The sequence below is a fragment of the Vanrija albida genome, assembly GCF_041260175.1.
Source record: "Vanrija albida strain AlHP1 chromosome Unknown contig_2, whole genome shotgun sequence".
In the NCBI taxonomy this organism is placed as follows: domain Eukaryota; kingdom Fungi; phylum Basidiomycota; class Tremellomycetes; order Trichosporonales; family Trichosporonaceae; genus Vanrija; species Vanrija albida.
The window spans coordinates 933,494-954,573 of NW_027191421.1; the positions used below are offsets into that span (position 1 = coordinate 933,494).

Sequence of the window (21,080 nt, forward strand, 5' to 3'; positions counted from 1 at the left end):
CAATTGTGGGCTTTGGATTCTCGTCTTGATACGTGGGTGCCTACGCCGTCTCCGCCTCGATCGTCTCTTCCTTCGCGGCTTCCTCCTCCTCGGTTTCTATTGATGTCGACTGGGATCGTGCCCGCGGAACGGGAGCAATCTCGCGGTCCGCCTCGGTGATGACAGTCGTGCTGCTCAGAGGGACCGGCCGGTCGCTCATGCCGTGCGGGGTCATGTTGCCCGCCTCTCCGACGCCACGCGGGCCGTCGTCGCGCTCATCTTTGTCGGCATCAGCAGCGTGGCCGTTGGCTGTGATTGGCCCAGAGTCGAGCTCGTCCACGCGGCCGAGGTACGACTGGCGCCCTGGATCTGTCGACTCGGACTCGGCAGAGGGGACTGCTGTTTCGGAAGCCCCGTTCGAGGCCACGGGAGCGTCAGAGGCTGTCGGCTCGACATCCTCCTCGGGCTCGGGGGTCGGCGAGCGCCCACCCGCCGCCTGCTCCTGCTGTTGCTGCTGCTGCTCAGGCTGCTGCTGCTGCTGCTGCTGCTGCTGCTGCTGCTGCTGCTGCTGCTGCTGCTGCTGCTGCTGCTGCTGCTGCTGCTGCTGTTGGCTGGCGAACACCGATCCTGTCCCTCCCATCCTCGAGCTCTCTCCCAGGAGAAGCGGCGACATGAGTGCCTCGTCCGAGCGGCCCTCTCCAAGCATTTCCATGTCTGGGCGGATGGCAAGGAACGGAATGGGGCTGAACATGGGCGTCATGGATCCGGGTGGCACTGTCGAGTCCATATCCGACTCGGCAGAAGTTGCGGAGTGGGCCGACCCTGGGCTCAACGTAATGGGGAGAGCCGAGGGCGGAACATAGGTGTAGGACGGCGGAGCGTACGGAGTCGTGACGTTGAGCGTCTTGTCGACCGCTCGAAGGAACTTGCCTATTGTCGAGTGCATGGCGGTCGGCGCGATTAACAGCTCGGCAAGGCGCTGGACAGTGAAGGGAGCGCTGCGACGTATTAGCGACCGCAGCCGATAGCCCCCATCGTACTCACAATGGCAACTCGTCGAGCTTTGCAGCAATCTTGTCGACATCTTTGCGTCCCTCCTCCTCGTCCATCCATCCTGGCAGCTTTCGCCCACCAATGATGATGTCCTCGTCCCACTCTTCCTCGTACGGGTTGCCTCCTCTGCCGGCCGCGCCCCCGCCGTTGACCTTTGGGGTCCCACCAGGTGTCGACATGCTCCTGCGGCGCGCATTTGGGTCCAGTGGTGGGAACGGGGCGATCACAAGTCCACCTGGTGTAGAAGGACGCAGCGCAGACTCGGGCGATGCCGAGCCCTCCAACCCGCCGGGCGACATGCGGCTGCCACTCCCTTCGGCCGACTCCTGCGACCAGCCTTCTCCGGCGGGACGCGCAGACGGCGACAACAACAGCGACTCGCCGACCCCTGGTCCGCCTTGCCTCGCAATCGTCGGAGACCTCGCTGGCTGAATACTGATACGCCCCGCTTGGCTCTGCGGCTGACCCTTGGCGACGAACAGCGGCAGCGAAGCGACGAGCGCAGCATGCAAGTGCTTCTGCAGCGTTGGCCAGTCGACACTGCGGGATGAGCTCGGTTCACGGATATGATGCTTGCAGCTCACTCGAATGTCCCCGTTACGGCAAGCTTGTCGAGGATGGGGTCATGGCCTGCTGCAGTCTGTCAGTGTTGTGTCGACAAGAGCGCCAAGTCAGACGACCAGTTGCAAACGTACCCTTCTCTGGAGGGCTCAGTGACGCTTCTGCCGGAGACGGCATGTTGAGCTGTCTGCGCGGTGTGCACTAGACTTTGTTCTGCCCTTGCTGAACAGTTACCCAAATTGCTGCAGCGGGCGGTGCGTTTATTGCCGACGATACAGTGATAAAGGAAATCACGACGACAACAACAATGACCGTTTCCCACTTCAAAAGGGCAGACACGAACCCTTCGAAGCCGCCGGCGATACCGGAGGGGCCCAACAAGTTAGCCGGGCCGCGGGCATGCTGGCGAGTATGGCGATCCCGTGGTCTCCACGAGTTGGGTGAGGCGGGATCAAATTTCATTTTGAGTGTGACTGACGGATGGTGTGTCACGACGCGCGCGCGGGGGCGCGGGGCTGCGGGCTGGCCTGGCTGGCTGCGTGCGCGCAGACCGCCGGCGTCATCCAACTTTTACTGGCGCGGTGGAACCTGCTCGAAGTGTCAGTCAAGTGGGTCTGTTGGTGGGTGAGTGGGTGGCCACCAAGCTACTACTACCACTCCCAGACTACGATGATGCATGCATCCTCGGCGACGACACACACTCGTCGCTGTTAGTCAGGTGACTCTTTGCTGCATCCACCGCGCATCTTCTCGACCATTCGGCTCCACAAGGCGACACCAAGTGTGCCCCGAACCAGCTTCATTTGAATTGTAAAGCCAAGCACTTGTAGTAGAGTAGTACCCTCATTGTTACCCCGAACCCCGTTCCCCCATTTTCCCTTTACCCACCTGGCAAGCCTGGCTCCTGGCGCGACGACGACTAGTCGCCACGAAACCTCAAAATTCCCTTTGACCTCTCCTTCTCACCTTTTATCATCACCGTCAACGGTCATCTACAACCCCATCTCGTTTAAAAATGGTCAAGGAGACGTGAGTAGAGAAGGCTGGCGTCCTGGGCAGACCTCTGCGCACGACTGCAGAGGTCCCCGTCGACCAGCGCACGTTGCGCGGCGGCCCATATCTTAGGCCGAGGTGGCCAAAATCTGTTCAATGCCCGGGCTGACAATGACGACCCGGATTGCCTAATCACTGCAACATGCGCACCTCTGCCTCGCATCCAACTCGACCCTCGATGCCTCTGCTTGTCGCAACAGCGAGTACTAGTGAGTGGTCACGAACGTGGAGCAAGCTGCGGGGCAATCACTGACGACGTTCCCTCCACCACCGGTCATTCCTCGCATTATCCCGTATCGCCCCGCTACCCAACCACTGTTGCGCTATTTAGCGACCTTCTCGGCGTTTCGCCCTCTGCCGGCGATGACGAGATCAAGAAGGCCTACAGGAAAAAGTACGTTGGTTGTGTGTGTGCGCGCACGCGCGCGTGCGAGTAAGAAAGTTGGCTGACTCTGGCAGGGCCCTCAAGCACCACCCCGACAAGGGCGGTGACCCCGAGCTCTTCAAGGAGTTGACGCACGCGTGAGTAGCGCGCCTGAAGAGTCAGCGCCAGTGTTGACTCGTTTACAGCTACGAGGTCCTCTCGGACAACAACAAGCGTGCGGTCTACGACCAGGCAGGCAAGGAGGGCCTTGAGAACGGCGGCCCCGGCGGCATGGGCGGCATGGACCCCCAGGACCTCTTCAGCCAGCTGTTCGGCGGTGGCGGTGGTGGTTTCTTCGGCGGTGGTGGTGGTGAGTGATAGCGAATGGGGTCGCTTGGGCCGTCTAACTCTTGCAGGTGGTCGCCCCTCGGGCCCTCGCCGAGGCAAGGACCTCGTCCACCGTATCGCCGTCACGCTCGAGGACCTGTACCGTGGCAAGGTCCAGAAGCTCGCTCTCTCCAAGTCGGTCATCTGCAAGGGCTGCGACGGCCGCGGTGGCAAGAAGGGCGCTGTCAAGACGTGTCCTTCATGCCGCGGTCAGGGTGTCAAGGTCATGTTCCGCCAGCTTGGCCCCATGATGCAGCAGATCCAGCAGCCCTGTAACGAGTGTGAGGGCACTGGTGAGATCATGGACCCCAAGGACCGTTGCAAGACGTGCCACGGCAAGAAGGTCGTTTCGGAGCGCAAGGTTCTCGAGGTCCACATCGACAAGGGCATGAAGTCTGGCCAGCAGATCAAGTTCAACGGCGAGTCGGACCAGGCGCCGGGTATAGTGCCGGGAGACGTGGTTATTGTGATTGAGGAGAAGCCCCACGCGCGCTTCCAGCGCAAGGGCGACGACCTCTTCTGCGAGGCCGACATCGACCTGCTCACTGCGCTTGCCGGCGGCGAGTTCACCATCCCCCACCTCGACGACCGCACCCTGCACGTCACGATTGTCCCCGGCGAGATTATCAAGCCTGGTGCGCTCAAGACGATCACTGGCCAGGGTATGCCCTCGTACCGCCACCACGAGCTGGGCGACCTGTTTGTGCGCCTCAACGTCGTCTTCCCCGACCACCTGGACGCGTCTTCGTTCCCTCTGCTCGAGAAGGCGCTGCCCAAGCGCCCCGAGCTGCCCAAGCTCGAGAAGGGCCACCACCTGGACGAGGTTACGCTCGAGGAGCCCAACGACCGCCAGCGCCGCACCGCTGCGTCGAACGGCGACGACATGGACGAGGATGACGATGACCGCCCGGGTGTCCAGTGCGCGCAGCGTGAGTATCGGCGTGGCTGTGTGTTTGGGTTGAACAATGCTAACCGTTGCAGAATAATCACGTCACGAGTTGACCACCATGCAATCGCAGAACCATATACCCTGCCGGCTACGTAAGTCGCGTGATAGAGCCACGTCAATGTCTGTCCATGATCTTCGCATTGGTGGTCGAGATGCATTTGTACACTGTGCATGGATGGGGGTGGGGTGGGGTGGGGCGGGGTGGGTGGGGCGGGGCAGTGGGGCAGGGGCAGGGGGCCGGGCGACGCGAATCGGAGAAGCCAGGCGAGGAATGCCAAAGACAAGACAAAGAAGCGGTCGCCAAGGGTGCGTCTTGTTCACACTGTTGTTCATAAATGCCTACACTCGTGTACAACGGATGGGTGGTGTTTACAATGGGCTTCACAGCGAGGGTGGGCGTGGGGGGCGTGGGGGGCGTGGGCGGGCAGGCATGGGCAATGGTTCGTGGGGTCATTACTGCTATTTGGTTTGTTTTGTCGTGAGCGAGTGTGGGGTGGATGGACAGGTGGCGGGGTGGGGGGTGACAAAGGACGAGAGTGGCAACAGAGTTTGGTGGCGGCGGTGGGTGGTGGGTCGGGTCGCGGGTCGAGCGGTCGGGCACGCGGCGCGCGGTGCGCGCGGTGCGAGCTGCGACATGTGGGGTTGTTGGAGCGTGCCAACGTGTGGGGTGGTGGGGCAGCGATGCATGGGGCGCGCGGGTGCAGTGTACCGGCGTGCTAGAAGGCCAGGCTAGCCGAGTACACTACCACAGCGACCAGCGGCGGCCCATGCGGGGGTGGGGGCCGTCTGCCGCGACCTCGTCGTCGGGCGGGGGGAGGGCCACGTCGTCGTCGAAGCACACGCGGCCGGGGAGGGCGCGGAGCCTGCGTGCCGCGACGTCGACGTCGAACGCTGGCGGGGCGCCGAGCGCGGGGATGAGGAGCGGGCCGTCGTCCTCGAGGAGGGGCGGCGTCGGCGGCGGCGAGGGGAGCAGCGTCGGGGGAGCGCTCTCCGCACGCCAGCGCGACGGGCGGCGGGGCGGCGCGCTGGGGGGCCGCGGGGGCGGGTCGGGGCGCGGGCTGGGGAGCGGGAGGGGCGAGCCGGGTCTGAAGGGCATTCCGGGGGGAGTGGGGAGCGTCGTCGTCGACCGGTGCCGCTGCTGCCTTGGCTTTATACCCCACGCCAGCCGGGGCGACGGGGGGGCTGGCGCGGGCGCGTGCGACGCGCGCACGGGAAGCCTGGGGGGCGTCTTTGGCTGCGAGCCGGAAGGCGTTGCCGGCTGCCGCTGCTGGGCCTGGGGAAGCTGGGCCGCTTCGCGCCGCCGGATCGCGCTGAGGCTCTGGATGCGCGCTATAGCCGGCGCGAGGGGGAACGCGAAGGCCGAGGGGGGGGTCGTGGCGGACGCGGCGCGGGGGGCGCGAGTGCTGCCACTTGCTGTGGAAGCAGTGTGCGACGCGGCCCGGGGGACGGGCAGCGGGCTGCTCGTGGCCGCCGCGAGGGCTGCGGCGAGGCGGCTGGCGCTTTCCCCTGCTCCGCGGGTCGCGCTGCCGGCCCGGCAGCCCGAGTCGCTCTCGTACCCCGAGCTGGCGCGCGGCGACGTCGAGAAGCGCGGGCGTCGCGCGGGCGGCGCCTCGCCGTCCTCGGCGTCGCTCGCGAACGGGGACTCGAGGCGCGGTGCGGGGCGCGCGCGCCCAGGGCTGGCCTGGAGCGCGATGCTCCGCTCGACCAGGGCGACGAGGTCGCACTCGTCCCTCCCCTCTAGTGGGAGGGGGCGCGCGGGCGCTGCCGGAGAGGTCGCGCGGCTCGGGGGCGGAGGGGGCGGAGGGGGAGGGCGGTCGCGCCGGCGCTCGCGCTCGAGCACGGAGCGGAGCTGCCGCTCTGCGCGGGACGGCGACGGCGGGGGGAGAGACGCGGCGGACGACAGCGCGCTCGGCGTGCTGAACAGCGCTGTGGCGGGCGCGGGCGGTCGTATTGCGTGCATTGCGGTGGGGGTCTGCGTGTCGCCGTTGGCCTGGTTATGTGCTCCGTCGTCGCTCGTCGGTCAGTGACAATGCTCGGCTTTGTCCAAATCACACATGTTCTTTGGTATTGCGAGCCAGCAGGCAGCGGCCAGAGCTCGCAGCCGCCGCCGGCCGTGATCCGCGGGCGTTGGACAATGCGCGCCGCACGGGCCCGCAGCCCACCGCCACGCCTGCGCTGCCACGCCACGCCTGCCGCCTGCCGCCCGCCACGCCTGCCACGCCGACGACAATCAGTGTTGCAGCTGCCCGCTGCTCGTGTGATTAGTGATGACCTGCATCGCACGACAACCCACTCGGACAATACCCGAACCCACCCACCACGATCGCCCGCCCACACGCCTATTGTCGGGAACCTAGTCGGCCTCGCCTCGACTCCTGCCTCGCGGATGTCTCGCCTCGTCGCCTCGCCTCGCCTCGCACCCACCCTGCGCACGCGCCATCCCCAACAAGTCTGACCCACGTCTTGATCCGAATCGTCTCATCGGCCAAGGCCACGGCCGCGGCGCGGCGCCCATCGCCACGCGACGACGTCGCGGTCGCCACTCCCACCAGCGCACACACTGCATCCTTGTTTTGCTTCTGCCTCTCTATGTCGCCACCGCCTACAGGAACTTGTTCTCCTTGAGCCACTGCGAGAGTCAGCACGCGTAATTCACCACCCCCACCCCCACCCCCACTCACCCCCTCCACATCCTTCTGGTCGCGCTCGAGCCAGTCGGACGCAGCCTGGATAGTGTCGTACACCTGCGCAACAGACAGGCGGAAGCGGCGGACGTCTGCAAGAGTCAGTAGACTCTCTACCGCCCCCGCACCCACCCTTGTCCTTGAAGAACGCCTTGACCTTCTCGAGGTCCTCCTTGCTCGACAGCGAGTTGAGCGAGCCCTTGATGAGGTACGAGATGCCGAACGAGTCCGAGTAGCGCTTGTTGAGCTGCGCCAGTCAGCACCTTGCACTACCACACCCCCTCGGCTACCACTTACCGCATCGTAGTTCTCAAAGAAGTAGTCGGCAACACGGCGGCGGGCCGCGCGGTTACCGCCAAGGCCGTAGAAGAAGATGTACAGGTCCTGGTCCTTGACCGAGCCGTCGGTCAACATGGCAAACGTGCGGTCGAGCAGCTTGGCGTCGCGCGCGGCAGCAAGCGCGTACATCGCGTCCACCTTGGAGCTCGGGTTGGGCGGCTTGTTGTACACCTCGAGGATCTTGTTGTACTCGGCCTCGCCGCCGTGGCGCACGGCGTTGGAGAAGATGGAGCGCTGGAGGTCGGGCGGGATGCGCGAGTCGTCGTTGTTCTCGAGGAAAGGCTGGAAGCGCGACTTGAGCTCGGCCAGGACCTCGGGGTCCTCGGCAACGGCCGCAGTCGAAACAGCAAGCTCACGGAGCTCCTTGACGTCGGGAGCGTCTCCGGGGCGGTCCTCGTACCCGAGGCGCTCAACAATGGGGCGGAAGATCTTGATGCGCGCGGCGCTGATGGCGTTGCGGATCTCCTCGGGCTGCTCCCACCAGACACCGGCGAGCTTGCCGAACGCACCGCCGACCTGGGCGAGGGGCAGGAACTCGGTCTCGGTCTCTCCGACGCCAAGGGCGACAGTGAGCGAGCCCGACGTCTTGCCGTAGCCGGCGCGGGCGAGGGTGGTGGCGTCGGAAACAAGGCCGACACGGTCCGACACGGAGAACTTCTGGGCGTCCTTGCCGAGCTTGGCAAGGCGCTCAGGAGTGTACTTGACGCGGTAGACACCAATGGTCTCGGCGTTGAGCTTGAACGTGTCCGAGCCGCCGAGGTTGTAGGTAGTCGAGCGCTCGTTGAGCACAGCCTTGTGGTCGATCTCCTCGGTGGGGCCGTTGATGGTCTTGACCTCGAGAGGGACGTACCAGATGGTCTCGTCCTCCTCGGGCTTGACGTCGCCGGTCGAGAGGAAGCGGTTCTGGGTCACCTTGATGGTGCCGTCTCCGGGCTCCTCGACCGAGATGACGGGGAAACCAATCTTGAGGGTCCAGTTGGCCATGATCTTGGCGACGTCGAGGCCCGACGCGGCCGAGATGCCCTCCCAGAGGTCCTTGGTCTCGGCGTTTCCGTAGACGTGCTTCTTGAGGTAGATCGACACGCCCTTGAGGAACTTCTCCTCGCCAACGACGCCGGAAAGCATCCGGAGGACCGAGGCACCCTTCGAGTACGAGATCGAGTCGAAAATCTGGTTGATCTGGTTGGCGTCGGGGCAGTCGACCTCGATGGGGTGCGACGAGCGCTGCGAGTCGAGGGCGAGGGCGTTGGCGAGGTGGACGTTGAGGAACTCCTGGCGGACCTTCCACTCGGGCCAGATGCGGTCCGGGATAACAAGCTCACCCATAAGCGTGGCAAACGCCTCGTTGAGCCAGAGGTTGTCCCACCACTTCATGGTGACAATGTCGCCGAACCACATGTGGGCGAGCTCGTGGCACTGGACCGTGGCGACGCGCTTCTTGGCGGCGAGCGACGACTTCTCGGGGTCGTACAGGTACGCCGTGGTGCGGCCGGTGATGAGACCCCAGTTCTCCATGGCACCGGCGTCAAAGTCGTGAGCCACAAGGGTGTCGAGCTTGGGCAGGGGGTAGGCAATGTCAAAGATCTCCTCGTAGACGGGGAGCGCCCACTTCTTGATGTCGAGACCGAACTGGGCCTGCTTGATCTGGTTGGGCGTGGCGTAGATCTTGAGGGGGACCGTCTTGCCGGTGAGAGCCGAGCGGTGCTCGCTCTCGAGGCTGGCGAACTCTCCGCAGGCAAAGGCGACGAGGTAGGTCGAGACGAGGGGGGTGTTCTCGAACTTGGTGATCTGCCAATTGCCCGAGCCCCCAGCGGCCTCGGTCTTGCCCTCAGTCTTTCCCTCCGTCTTACCCTCCGTCTTGCCCTCAGTCTTGCCCTCAGTCTTGCCCTCGGTCTTTCCCTCAGTCTTGCCCTCGGTCTTGCCCTCAGTCTTGCCCGAGGCGTACGACTTGGTGAGGAGCGAGCCGAGCTCGTAGCCCTCGGAGAGGACCTGGTCGATCGACGCGTTCGACGCCGGCTTCCAGGGCTTGACCGACACCGAAGGCATGTTGGCGAGGACCGTCTCGTGGTCGCGTGCGATCATAGTGATAGCGAACTGCGACTTGAGCAAAGGCTCGTCCCAGGACGGGAACGCGCGGCGGGCGGCCGTGGGCTCGAACTGGGTCAGCGCGTAGCTGGGTCGTCAGCGGGCTCCAACCTCCACACCACTCACATAGGACGCTTGCCCGTCTTCTCGTCGACATCGCCGTCCGACTTGTAGTAGCCGACCATGTTGGTGCCGAGTTCGGCCTCCCAGCGGAGGAAGAGCTTGACCTTTGTGCCGGCCTTGAGGCCGCCGCCGGGGAGGCTCGAGACGTCGACCTTGCCGCGCTCCTGGTCCTTGTCGACGGTGAGGGCCGAGATGGGGATCTGGACGGCGGCCGTCGTCTTGAGCTCGGTCGTCTGGAGCGCAATGTGCGTCACGCTCAGCGAGGGGTGGAGGTTGAACACGATCTTGGACGTGTCGTTGAGCACGTCGAGGGTGACGAGCCCCTCGCCGGCAAAGCTGGGCGGCGAAGAGTGCAGGTCCGTCTTGAACGCGAGGTCGTACTGGCGGGGGTAGACGTCAGTGGGGAGACGGTACTCGTCGGGCTTGGCAGCCGAGGGGGCGGCACCGCCGGAGACGGAAGCGGACATTGCGTCGGTCGAGGAGGCGGAGAGGGATGCGCAGAAGCAGGCGGTGCGGTGGGCAGCGAGTTTCGGACCGGGCCGAGTGATGCGGCTGGTGGTGGTAGTGGTGGTGATCTGGGGAGAGGTCAGTCGCGAGCAAGGCGGCGGGCGGGGTGACGCACAAGGGAGCGGAGCGGAGTCGCTGGGCGTGCACGAGTAAAGATCTGGCTCGAAGTGTGGTGGATTGGCCAGCGCCTGAGAGAGGATGATAGCATGAGAAGTGGGCCACAAAGGAGTTTGACCCAGCGACTTGATTGCGTGTCGATTCGGTCGGCGGGGTCGGCGTCGGTATGCAACGGACGGCGGCGGCGCGGGGGCGAGGAACCAGTGTCGTCACGTCACATGTGACCTCGCTCGTCGTAGCCTGGCACGCTCAATGGCGCTTGACGGGCAGGCACTGCACGACTTTGCACCAGACCCATGCGTGTCACTGAGCCTTTGGCCCTTGCACCCATGCGTACCACTACTAACCCTGTCCAAGTCGTCCTCCTAATTCGCTGCGACAATCGTCCAGTGCTCCAAATAGAGGACAGAAGCCCCAATGTCGGTACGAACCTCGGTCCGAGTTGTGAAGACTCGGGGCTCCAACCCAATCTCGAGCGGCACGGACCTTACTCATGTTGCTTCGCGTCTTTGGACGCTGCCAGACAATCGCACGCCCACCTCCCCATACATCTTCTAACGCGACAGCATTATGCACATGCGCTAGTCCCAGTCCTCGATGTCGTCGTCCTCCAGCCACCCTAGCTCTTCTTTGTCTTTGGCGTCGGCCTCCACGTCCCAGTGCGAGGCCTCGGGCGCGCCGAGGCCGTCCTCCCCGGCCATTTCGACGTCCAGGGGGTCATCGTCGCCGACTTGTTCGTCTTCTCCTAGCTCCACACCCCCACGAAGAGACACATTGGAGAAGGGAGGAAGGACGAGAGGCTGCACGGATGCTGGCAGAAGTGGCCCTGGGCGTTCAGACAGGGCTCGGATCAATGACTCACGCTTGGACAGTGTTTGGACCTTGACGGCCATGGGCACCACCTCCCTTGCGAGAATGTCCTTGGACACGAGGCCACCCCACGGGATGGCATGGTCGTCGTCGACAAGGCCGTCCGCCCAGTCCGCGCTTGAGGCAGCAGCCTTCTTGGCCAAGTGCCCTCGCGCGACGTCCAGGAGCGACGTGTTGCTCCGCTCGAGGCGGTACGAGTCGAAGAACTGGGGCTTCGTGACCTTTTGGCTCGCCCTGAAGGTATCAGTGTTGCACCTAGCCGGCCGATACTCACCGGACTACTGGGGAGGGTAGTCCCATCAGCGACCCCCGGACAGTCAGATTAAGTGCGTAAGCAATGGCCTGTGGACTCGATTGCCACTGCGACGATGTTAAATAAGATAGCAAGGCGTGTGTCAGAACTCACAATATCATCGTCTGTTCGCATCACATCCGCAGCGCAGAACGAGTCGAGAATGTCGCTGAGTTCGTCCACTTCGCCGCAAAACGACGGGATGTTGGAATGGATCCAGAGAGCGAATGTTGACGCGTCTATGGGAATCGAACCAGCAAAGGACTGGCGTGAGTAGGGAGCTTCTGAACGCACTCACGTCCATCTGCACCATCGACTTGGACCTCTCGTAGTCCTCGAGATGCTCGGGCAATGGGTCGTCTGGGGGCAGCTTCCTGATCGCAGCAAGCTCCTCTTCATCGTCGTGGTCCGTCCGCGGATCGCCCAGGCCTCCTTGTCAGCAGTGTCAGGCTAGTCGACCTCACGCTTGTTGTAGAACACCTTGCCGAGTGCATGAAAGAGGTTCAGAGACTGTTCTCGCCGCGTCACGGCGTCGAGGCTGGTTGTCAGCACCTCACGGGTAGTAACACTCACGCAGCCCGGATCTCCTCGCTAACATCAATCTTTGCTCCACGGCCACCGCGACTACCTCGACCAGTCGCCTTGACCGGCTTCCCCTCGGCGTCTGTCTTGCGCTTCTTTGCATTCTTGAGACTTCGACCGGTGCAGAGCACCTGGAGGGAGTTGATCGACGAGCGGAGGTCGCCATTAGACGACTGGGCAATGAGTTGCACAGCTCCAGGCGACGGTCGCTTCGAAGAATCCGATATTGCCAGTCCCAGGACGCGATTTAGCGCCTTGGTGACAAACGTAGGTGCCAGTGGGAGAAATCTGGCGTCAGTGAGGTCGATACAGCCTACTCACTCGACCTCAGCGCACCATGGCCCGAGCTTGACGTCGGTCCCGACGACGTCCGCGGCGCTCTCGCGGCCCCCACGCTCCCGGTCCATCCAGCTCTCCTCTGCCCGGCCACCGGAGCCCGAGTCACTGTGCACGATGATGAGCGGGCAACTCGACGAGTTGAAAGTCTGGCACAGGCTCAGAAGCGTCGCATGAAATGCCTCTCGGGTGGGGAGGTGCCCCAGATTCGGCAGTGAAGTCATGAGCATTGCCCGCGGCCGCCTCGCGGCTGCTTGCGACGAGCCTGCGGCTGAGAGATCCAAGGTGGGGTACGCATGTCGCGAGATGAAGGACACGAGCTTTCCGATCTGGGACTCGTTTTCTGGCGTCAGCTTCATGGAGCACATGCAGCTTACCAAACGACGACTGCCCAAAGCTCCTCTCCTCTACGCCTTCATGCCACTCCACGAGGTCGATGCCGAGCTGCTCCGCCAGAAGACGCACAGTCGTAGCCTTGCCTATCCCTGCTGGCCCAGTGACAAGTAGGATACGCTGCAGAATCAGGTCAAGCTGTTCGCCATAGCATACCTTGTACTTTCGTAGCCGGTCACGGACAAGCTGGTTTGGTTTGTAGCCTGGCGGTGATGCCTCTTGGACGCCAAAGACAGCTTCCTGCAGCCATTGCCGGACCTTTGAGATGCGTTGCTTTCCAGGTGCGAGTTCAGACTGAGGAGGGTGTTAGCTCAGCTGCCTTCCATCAGGCAGCCGTCATCACACCAACCTCAAGTGTCGGGCCATAGATGTCGGTCCACATCGCCTCGCGCTTACTTGGAGCTGGAGTGTGAGCTCCGAGGTGCGCAACGAGGCCAACGTACCAGCAGTCCGTTTCCTCTTAGGAGAGTCGTCCTCATCGCTCTCAATGAGCTCAATCACGTCGTCCTCAGCCGCCGCCTTCGCCTTTCCCTTGCCCTTGACCTTCCCTTGGGCCTTCCCCGATGGGGGTGCTGCTGGCGATGACTTGACGACACCGCGCGCAGGTAACGGCGGCGGGGGCATGCTCTTGCTATCGTCTGTCTCGTCTTTCCTCTTGGCCGGTGCCGACTTGGCCACCGGCGCGAAGCTCAGCGTCGGTTGGAACTTGTTGTCAGCGGGGATAGAGCAATGACGTACCGAGCTCAGCGGCTTGGTAGCTGCCTTCTTGCGAGATGGCGACCCGGAGCTCGAGCTCGAGCTCGAGCTTGTCCTCGACACCGCCTTGCGCGGGGCCTTGGGTGCCGGCATCGCTGTAGGTTGGAGCGAGCAAAGGTCTGACGACTGATGGGTTACGAGGAAGGTGGTCGGTATGTGGTTCAAAACAAGGTTGAGCAGATACGGAGCCAAATAAGTTGTTGAGCCGTTGACGATTAGGAACATTGCAACGTCAAGCACCACGTCACGAACACGCGATCGTCGTCGCCGCCCACTTCGACTTCTGACATCTCTCCACGCTTTCCACAACCACACCAAAGGCCACGACCGCCGCAAAACCTCAGCGCGACTAGCAGACCGCACGCTAGGTCTGAAGCGGGACAACCCATCTCTTTCTTCCCCGGCCGACAGCGTCCTCCTTCACTGGACCCGCTCACAATGGTATGTGCTGAACCCCCATGAGACGCGACCTAACATCCCAGTCTGCGCTTTTCCACTTCCAATCACTCCTCCTCGTTCTCCTACTCCTCATCTGCACGTGCACGTATGTGCGTGGCGTCGCACCAGGACTTGTCGACCGCAACAAGGAGGGGTGAGCTGATAACTGCTCAACATCCAGCTGACTCTCTAGCTTCCTCGGCCTCTTCTGGAAGTGCGCGAGAATAGGAGAGCGACTCTCGCCTTATGTCTCGTTGTCGTGTATTATCATGGCAGGCGTCAAGATGGTCGGCACGAAGTAACGGACATGTATAATTATTGCGGGACGAGCGTGAGAGCAAGGCCGTCATCTACGAATAAGTACGACTGTTCTCAGGCGGCCCGAGACGCACAGGATGCGCTGAAGACCTCCTGCAAGACAAGGACTGACTTGCTTGCCAGCCAGGCTCAGCAGCTGGACCTCGCAGTGGACGGCGTCGGGCGCGCTCCCACTAACATCTGTACACTCACCGCCTTGCCAGACCGAGATCTCATCAACTCCAAGCCAGCGCATGAGTTCAGGTTTAGTGTGTGTAGCTCTCTAAGGACGAACCCCCGCCTATTCGTGCGGAACTCTATCCTTAAGGAGATCAAGGATGTGAGGCAGTAGCGGTTGACACTCTTGCGCCTGACAAGAATGCCGCTGCCCACCACCGACGAAGCACGCCTTGACTTGGTACAGCCATGCTCAGTACCCTCCTAGGACTGCATATGTACGGCTGCATGGCAGGAAGCCATCTCTTGTCCTAAGCAAGGACGTCTGTTATTGTTCGCCGTCACTGGCCACGCCAATACAAACTTGATTAGAAACGAGGCCATGATTCCCTAATCGAGTCCACGTGCCCATTATAATGAATATTTCTGAGCCATATTTAATCCCGGCGGGCCGCTTGCCGAGCGAGCAGGCAGTCAGTCCAAGTCGAACGGAGTGCACCAACAGTGTCCATCATTGTCCTGTTGCGTCTCTTGTCGCTTCATCGTGGTTATCCGTTCACAAAATGGCGGCCACCTCCAGCTCATCGACGTCGACACTCGGCGCCGACACCGCCGAGGCAGCAAACGCCATCACCGCCTGGCAGGGTGGCGACAGCAAGCCAATGTGAGCCGGCCGACGTCGCGCAAGACTGAACAATCAACAGTGTCGCACTCGTCGCCAGCCAGGTCGCTGCGAGCCTCGTGCAGCCCACATCCCAAGGCGCCCTCGCCAATACCTTCACACAGATCTTCAAGTCGGAGATCCCCGCCGAACAGGCCATCGAGGCTTTGAACGCGGTTGCCGAATCGTTTCCTGCCGACACCAAGGACGACAGCGTCTCCAACTTCAGCTTGGCACTCCTCGATGTCGTCGACGCCGTCAAGCAGATCAAGGAGGACACGGACGACCTGTCCAAGGATGAGAGTTCGCTCTCGTTCTCCGAGGACAAGGTTCTCGACATCGTCAAGGGTTTGATGGTGAGCGGAAGCGCACGAGCTCAGCTGACGACCAGGCGCGCTTGTCAATACCGCCCCATATTGTGAACCTCATCCTCTCGCCGCAGCTCCTCGTCCCTCTCGGCCTGCATCCCATGCCGCAGAAGCCTGAGATGCTCCAACGTGCGCTGGTTAGGCTCTCAACCTCGATCTTCTACAAGCAGCAGACTTCAAACCTCTTGCGCGAGTCCTCAGAAGGCTTCTCGAGGCTTATTGTTCTCCTGACGAGCACCGAGGTTCTCCGCCCACAGCCCGAGCTGGAGACCGACGAACAGAGGAGAAGTAGAGCGCAAAACGTCTGGTCCCAGATCACCCTCATTGTCGCCCACTTTGGCCTCGCCCCGCCTCGTGTTATCGACCTCATCTTGGAGATTGCATGCTGCAACTTGACGTCCCATTGGCGTTTCTTCCTCGAACTTCTGGAGAAGTCGCAGTGGGGACCTCTCGGGGCTTCTGCTTCACTCAAGCCCAAGTCGACAACCCCTCTGGCCACGACCGACACCCAGCTAGATGCCATCCGACACTCCCTTGATGCGAACCCTGCCACCCAGGACCGTCGCGCCATTGCCGAGGTGCTCTCATTTAGGTTTGGGTTCTACCAGCGCCCAGAAGGCGGAGATACCCCCACGCAGCTTATTCTCCTGACGGCCATCCTCATCAAGCATGGCTTTGTCGAGTTCGTGAACATCTTCCCGAGGGTAGGTGGTCTTGTCTTCCGGAGGACGTTGCTGACGTTTCCAGTTGAGTCCCAATGATGCTGAGATGGACGACATCCACAAGAAGTACCTTGACACAAGTCGCTCTCGTGGTGGCCCTGCGAATGCCCTCATGACGAAGCTTCTCACGGAAGAAGATGGACCAGCAACGTCAGCTGTGAATGACGAGGAGCCAGCAGCGCCACTCCGACCCCCACAGGAGCAACGAATTCATCTCCTGCACGCGCTTCTCTCTATCGGTGAGACCGAGGCCTCACTGCTACTCCTCTCCAAGTACCCGTGGACCGTCTACGCCTACCCCCAGATCGCATCGACGCTTCTCCGCAATGTCAACTACAGCATCGACAGTCTCTTCCGAGACACAATACCCCGCCCATCGTACACTCCTGTGCCACCACTAGAACGATCTGTCGTGGAGACAATGTACTCACCAGAACAGCCCGGGACCACAAAGACAGAGTTTGTGTTCTTCCAGTCCACCTGGTCTGCCGAGCTTGAAACCTGGACGACAGCAGACGAGATTCACACCAAGGGCGAACGATGGCTGTCCTTGTTAGGCGGTCTCGGAGGACGCAGTGCCGACGTGATGAGCAAGATCTGTCGAATCGTGGCAGCACACTTTGCGGCGTTGAGGAAAGCCAAGGCGGCCCTCATTGAACCTGGAACTCCCTTCGACGTCAGCCTGACAGAGGTGAGTTTTGCAGCCATCGCCCCTACTAACATGTCAGCCGACCGCATCAGAGATGAAGCCTTGGCTTGGTCTTCTTCGAAACACCCTGCTACCGGCCCTCACCGTCGCTGATCCCGCCACGGGTTCCTTTGCCCACGAAATCTGGAACATTCTTGCCTTCTTCCCAACGACCGTCCGCTACGGTCTCTACGGCGAATGGCGCGATTCTACCTGCAACACCGCGGCTAGGACCAGTCTTCCTCCGGCAGCCAACGCGACGAAGAAGGCGGTCAAGGAGATCAAGCAGACCCTTGGCCGGGTCACATCGTCGTCGTCTCAGCCGGCACCTGGAACGCTTGCCTCTCAAGCACAAGAGAAGCAGCCAGCGCGTGCGCTCGCCAAGCTTGGATTCTCGAATCCCACCTCGCTGTGGACCACTATCAACCAGCAGGTCATGTCCTATGGTGCCGAGGGCAACATTGGAGAGTTCGTCATCGAGATCGGAAGATACATCAACTTCCTTGCCAAAGATGTCGCCGTGTTCTCCTGGGTAGACCAGCTGTCTAGTGGCGCCGAGCGTAGGCGACTTGAGAGTGAGTGAAACGCCGCATTCATTCATTGACGTGAAGACCTGGCCACCTTCATTGGACTCGTCAACCGGCGTTACAGCTTGGACCTCAAGCCTCTTCTCCAGTACATTGCGAACCGACTCCGTCATCTCGACTCGACAGTCCTCGTGGTCCTCGAAAAGCTCATCAGCGGAATGATGGGCGAATCCATTGTCGAGAACTACGCCATCTCGCCGGAGCAGCTGGAAGCCTACGCGACTGGGCCAGAGATGATGCGCGAGGCATTCTACGAAACCGAAATCGTCATCTGGCCCCAGGTTCGCAAGCCCCTTCGATCGCGCGAGCTGCTAAAGGACGTCAAGAAGAGTCTTCCACTTCTCGTGGGCTCCTTGCGGGATACAAAGCTAGCCGTCCCTATTCTTATCGGTCTCGCCCTGCTTGCGGATAGCATTCTCGGCTCCGACTGGGATACGCCTTTGAAAGAGAAGGGGCTCCACTCCGACTCTGCGCAGGACGTTTTCACCCAGTACTGCCACCTCTTGGTTCGGACCTTCTCGCGCGAGGAGATTCTCAACTTGTTCCCCGACCTGGCGACGCTTCAGAACGACTATCAGCTCGACCCACAGCTGATTTGGAAGATCCTCCGACCAAAGCTCAAGATTGCACTGGAAGCAGCTGAGGAAGGGAATGCCATGGCAGTTGACGATGATGCCAGCGAGGCTCGATGGTGGCCTTCGGCACTACAGGAAACTATTGACGAGGCGGCCGCGGGGCTTCATCCTCTTGTGCGGGCGTGTACCGGAACGTGAGTGCGCTGTACATGTCCAAACTGACGTTAATAGGCCGTTCTACGTTCGATACAACAGCTTGGAGGCGTCCGACATTGGCGTTTCGACGGCTTCTTACGACAAGGCGAACGCGCGACTCACCAAGTACCTTGGCGACCTTGCCAAGTCCAAAGAGCAAGGCTCGGACGTTCGCAACGAGGGCGCCCGGTTGCGTGCCCGCCGTGACCAGCTGCAGGCCGAGTTGAAGAGCCAGGAGGCGCACGTCAAGGCTGTCCGTGAGCGTTTGCAGGTTGAGAGTGCCAACTGGTTTGAGCGAGCTGGCGAGCGTCAAGGGCTACTTGTCAACCAGCTGCTGGAGGTTCTGTTCTACCCCCGGGCAGTCCAGAGTCCGGCGGATGCCCTATTCGTTGCCAAGTTCATTAGACTTGCGCACTCGCTCGGCACGCCAAACTTCCCCACAGTCTTGATTTACAATGGCGTAAGTATTCCACTATCAGGCCCGGCGAATGCTGACGGATTAGTTCTTCGCCGCCCAGCTGGGACCGAAGATCGCTGAGTGCACCGAGAGTGAGGCAAGGAATCTTGGCCGAACCCTCGCCCTCATCTTGGCGGACCTCAACCCGTGGCACAAGAGCGAGGCTGTGTACCAGAGGGAGGCGCTGGGAGTTGAGCCGACGAAGGAGGGAACCGATGTCACTATGGCGGACACCGAGAAGACGCCTCTGCCCGGCATCTTCTTCCGCCGCAAGCCGGAAGAGCCGAAGGCACCCATGACCTGGACCACCTTCCGCACCCTCTATTCCAAGTGCCACAACAACTTGTGTCAGGCTCTCGTGGCCAACTGGCAGAAGGGTAGCCCGCGAAACGCGACCGTGATTGCTCTCCAGGTCCTCAAGCACTTCCCCATCATGACGAACAATGCCGACCAAATGCGCAAGGCCGTCAAGTCGTTGATCGACAACAAGGCTACGCCGCCAGACATGCGGCCGCCGCTCACATCCTACCTCAACCAGCTCAATGGACGCAAGGTTCCGGCGTTTGTGTCGCCTCGCGACTTTGGGGCCATCGTGCCAAAGGCCCCAGCGAAGCCCGCTGTTGCCGCGCCTCCAGCGGCGCCAACCGCCACAACTCCTCCCACGGACGCGCCTGCTACAGACACCCCCGCCACCGATGCTCCGCCTGCCGCTCCTGTGGCCGCCGCAGCTCCGACATCTTCCTCGGACGCGAAAGCATTGCGTGCGAAGCTGGAGCAGAACCGCCACACTCGCGCCGCTGCCAAGGAGGCAAGGACAGCCCCAGGTTCCCCCGCACATCAGCCATCGCAACCCGAGAAGCCGTCTCAGCCTGAAGGACCTGCTGGCCTTCCCAAGAAGCCAGAGACGGTGCCAGCTCGCATGGGCCCGCCCGCTGAGCTTTCGGTTGATGAGGCTCGTGCTCAAGCTCGCCTCAAGAAGTTTGGCGCCATGACGGAGCCTGTTGCCCCTCCGTCTGGACCCAGGAGGGACGGCTCTCGGTCGTCGACACCCCGCCGCTCCCCTCCCCCTGCCGCGAGAGGAGTTCGCAGCGGCACCGATGATAGCCGCGTTAGCGACCGATCCCGGCATCAGGATGACCGTGATCGGGACAGACGCCGTGACGAGCGGCCCGATGACAGACGCCGGGACGACAGACGTCGTGATGGCCGTGATGGTCGCCGCGATGAGCCCCGCAACGGTCGTGACGAGCGGCGCGACGAACGGCGTGACGAGCGCCGTGACGACCACCGAGATGGACGCGACGGGCGCGACGGTCGTGGGGAGAGACGTGACGAGCCCAGGGACGACCGCCGTCGGGACGACCGCCGCGACGAGCGGCGCCGGGATGAGCCACCGCGTACCGAGCCTGCGCGCGATGATCGCTCTCGCCGCGACGAGAGGCCCAAGGACGACCGGCCCCGTGAAGACCGCTGGCCCAATGACCGCGCGGTGCGGGAGACTCGGTCGCGCGACCAGACGCCAAAGCGTGGTGAGGGCAAGGACAGCCCTGCCACTCGCCGCCCCGACGGCAGGGATACGCCACCTGCTACTAGGGCCGAGCCGCCGCGCGAAGCGCCTCGTGAGGCTGCGCGCGAAGCTCCACGTGAGGACGACCGCAGACGCCGCGGTGACCGCCAACCCCAGAACGCTCCTCGTGAGAGTGACGCCCAGCGTGGTGACCGAACCCCAGTTGAGCCACGTGAGCGTCACGACCGTCCGGCAGCTGAGGAGCCTCGTGATCGTCGCGGGGCTCCTGCTGAGCCGCGTGACCGTCGTGAGCGTGGCGGCGCGGATCGACGGGACCGACAGGCTTCGGGTGACCAGAGGCGCAACGACGGCCGTGAGGCGCGCGACTCGCGCGACCGCCGCGACGGTGGTGATCGGACACCCCGGGAGCGGCGTGCAGACGAGCCGAAGCGCGACGAGCGTGGGCCGGAGCGCGGGCCGGAGCGTGCGCGCCAGCAACAGCCCAACTCTGAGGCCAATGCCCGTGCCCCGGCGCAAGAGAGGCCTCAGGAGCGGGCTCGCCAGCAGCCCGCCAACTCTGAGCAGAGGCAGTCGGCACCGGGCACCCCAGCCGCGCCGGCTCCCCGGGCCCAAGCTCAGCCTGCCGCCCCGCAGAGCCTGGCTGCGCGCATGGGCCTGACGACGACGCCGTCGACCTCGCCTGGCCCTCCCGACAACTCGAACTCGCGCGAGCCGAAGAAGAGATCGCTCGAGGACGGACCGTCGTCGCGCGAGGACTCGCCGGGGGTCAAGCGCAGCCGTCGCAGTGGCAGGAGGAGCGAGGGTGGTAGTGCGGGTGGCCGCCTGCTCGCCGGCGCGATGCGCGCGGCGTCGGGCTCCAACCAGTAGTAGTGTCATATCGAGTAATGTAGTGCAGCATCATATCAGTCTGGGCGTTGCCCAATGCATCTTGCATGAGCTAGTGTGTGAACGCCGTGA

At 62.6% G+C, this 21,080-nt stretch overlaps 7 protein-coding genes across 7 annotated transcripts; 3 read left to right on the forward strand and 4 right to left on the reverse strand.

The window, feature by feature from the left end:
• Positions 1 to 40: 40 nt before the first annotated feature.
• Q8F55_002006 (uncharacterized protein) lies at positions 41 to 1,770 on the reverse strand (the record flags this gene model as incomplete). Its single annotated transcript, XM_069350617.1, has 4 exons — positions 41 to 977; positions 1,024 to 1,572; positions 1,617 to 1,665; positions 1,728 to 1,770. The coding sequence occupies 4 exons, from the start codon at positions 1,768 to 1,770 to the stop codon at positions 41 to 43; spliced, it is 1,578 nt and encodes a 525-aa protein (XP_069211003.1).
• Positions 1,771 to 2,608: 838 nt separating this feature from the next.
• Positions 2,609 to 4,383, forward strand: YDJ1_1 (Type I HSP40 co-chaperone; the record flags this gene model as incomplete). Its single annotated transcript, XM_069350618.1, has 6 exons — positions 2,609 to 2,622; positions 2,978 to 3,040; positions 3,106 to 3,168; positions 3,217 to 3,380; positions 3,427 to 4,326; positions 4,379 to 4,383. The coding sequence occupies 6 exons, from the start codon at positions 2,609 to 2,611 to the stop codon at positions 4,381 to 4,383; spliced, it is 1,209 nt and encodes a 402-aa protein (XP_069211004.1).
• Positions 4,384 to 5,088: 705 nt separating this feature from the next.
• Q8F55_002008 (uncharacterized protein) lies at positions 5,089 to 6,306 on the reverse strand (the record flags this gene model as incomplete). The annotated part of the gene is made up of 1 exon (XM_069350619.1): positions 5,089 to 6,306. The coding sequence occupies one exon, from the start codon at positions 6,304 to 6,306 to the stop codon at positions 5,089 to 5,091; it is 1,218 nt and encodes a 405-aa protein (XP_069211005.1).
• A 642-nt stretch (positions 6,307 to 6,948) lies between these two features.
• On the reverse strand, positions 6,949 to 10,044 carry APE2_1 (Aminopeptidase 2 mitochondrial; the record flags this gene model as incomplete). The annotated part of the gene is made up of 5 exons (XM_069350620.1): positions 6,949 to 6,975; positions 7,028 to 7,122; positions 7,163 to 7,277; positions 7,328 to 9,542; positions 9,581 to 10,044. The coding sequence occupies 5 exons, from the start codon at positions 10,042 to 10,044 to the stop codon at positions 6,949 to 6,951; spliced, it is 2,916 nt and encodes a 971-aa protein (XP_069211006.1).
• Positions 10,045 to 10,782: 738 nt separating this feature from the next.
• rad17 (RFC checkpoint protein Rad17) lies at positions 10,783 to 13,523 on the reverse strand (the record flags this gene model as incomplete). Its single annotated transcript, XM_069350621.1, has 11 exons — positions 10,783 to 11,027; positions 11,064 to 11,305; positions 11,346 to 11,431; positions 11,478 to 11,627; positions 11,662 to 11,792; positions 11,828 to 11,901; positions 11,937 to 12,233; positions 12,267 to 12,624; positions 12,659 to 12,968; positions 13,024 to 13,076; positions 13,118 to 13,523. The coding sequence occupies 11 exons, from the start codon at positions 13,521 to 13,523 to the stop codon at positions 10,783 to 10,785; spliced, it is 2,352 nt and encodes a 783-aa protein (XP_069211007.1).
• Positions 13,524 to 13,868: 345 nt separating this feature from the next.
• Positions 13,869 to 14,170, forward strand: Q8F55_002011 (uncharacterized protein; the record flags this gene model as incomplete). Its single annotated transcript, XM_069350622.1, has 3 exons — positions 13,869 to 13,871; positions 13,913 to 14,022; positions 14,062 to 14,170. The coding sequence occupies 3 exons, from the start codon at positions 13,869 to 13,871 to the stop codon at positions 14,168 to 14,170; spliced, it is 222 nt and encodes a 73-aa protein (XP_069211008.1).
• Positions 14,171 to 14,905: 735 nt separating this feature from the next.
• Positions 14,906 to 20,990, forward strand: RLR1 (THO2 plays a role in transcriptional elongation; the record flags this gene model as incomplete). The annotated part of the gene is made up of 8 exons (XM_069350623.1): positions 14,906 to 15,006; positions 15,047 to 15,359; positions 15,395 to 16,075; positions 16,119 to 16,784; positions 16,822 to 17,356; positions 17,393 to 18,137; positions 18,175 to 18,598; positions 18,642 to 20,990. 8 exons carry the CDS (start codon positions 14,906 to 14,908, stop codon positions 20,988 to 20,990), a joined length of 5,814 nt encoding a protein of 1,937 aa, XP_069211009.1.
• Positions 20,991 to 21,080: the final 90 nt, after the last annotated feature.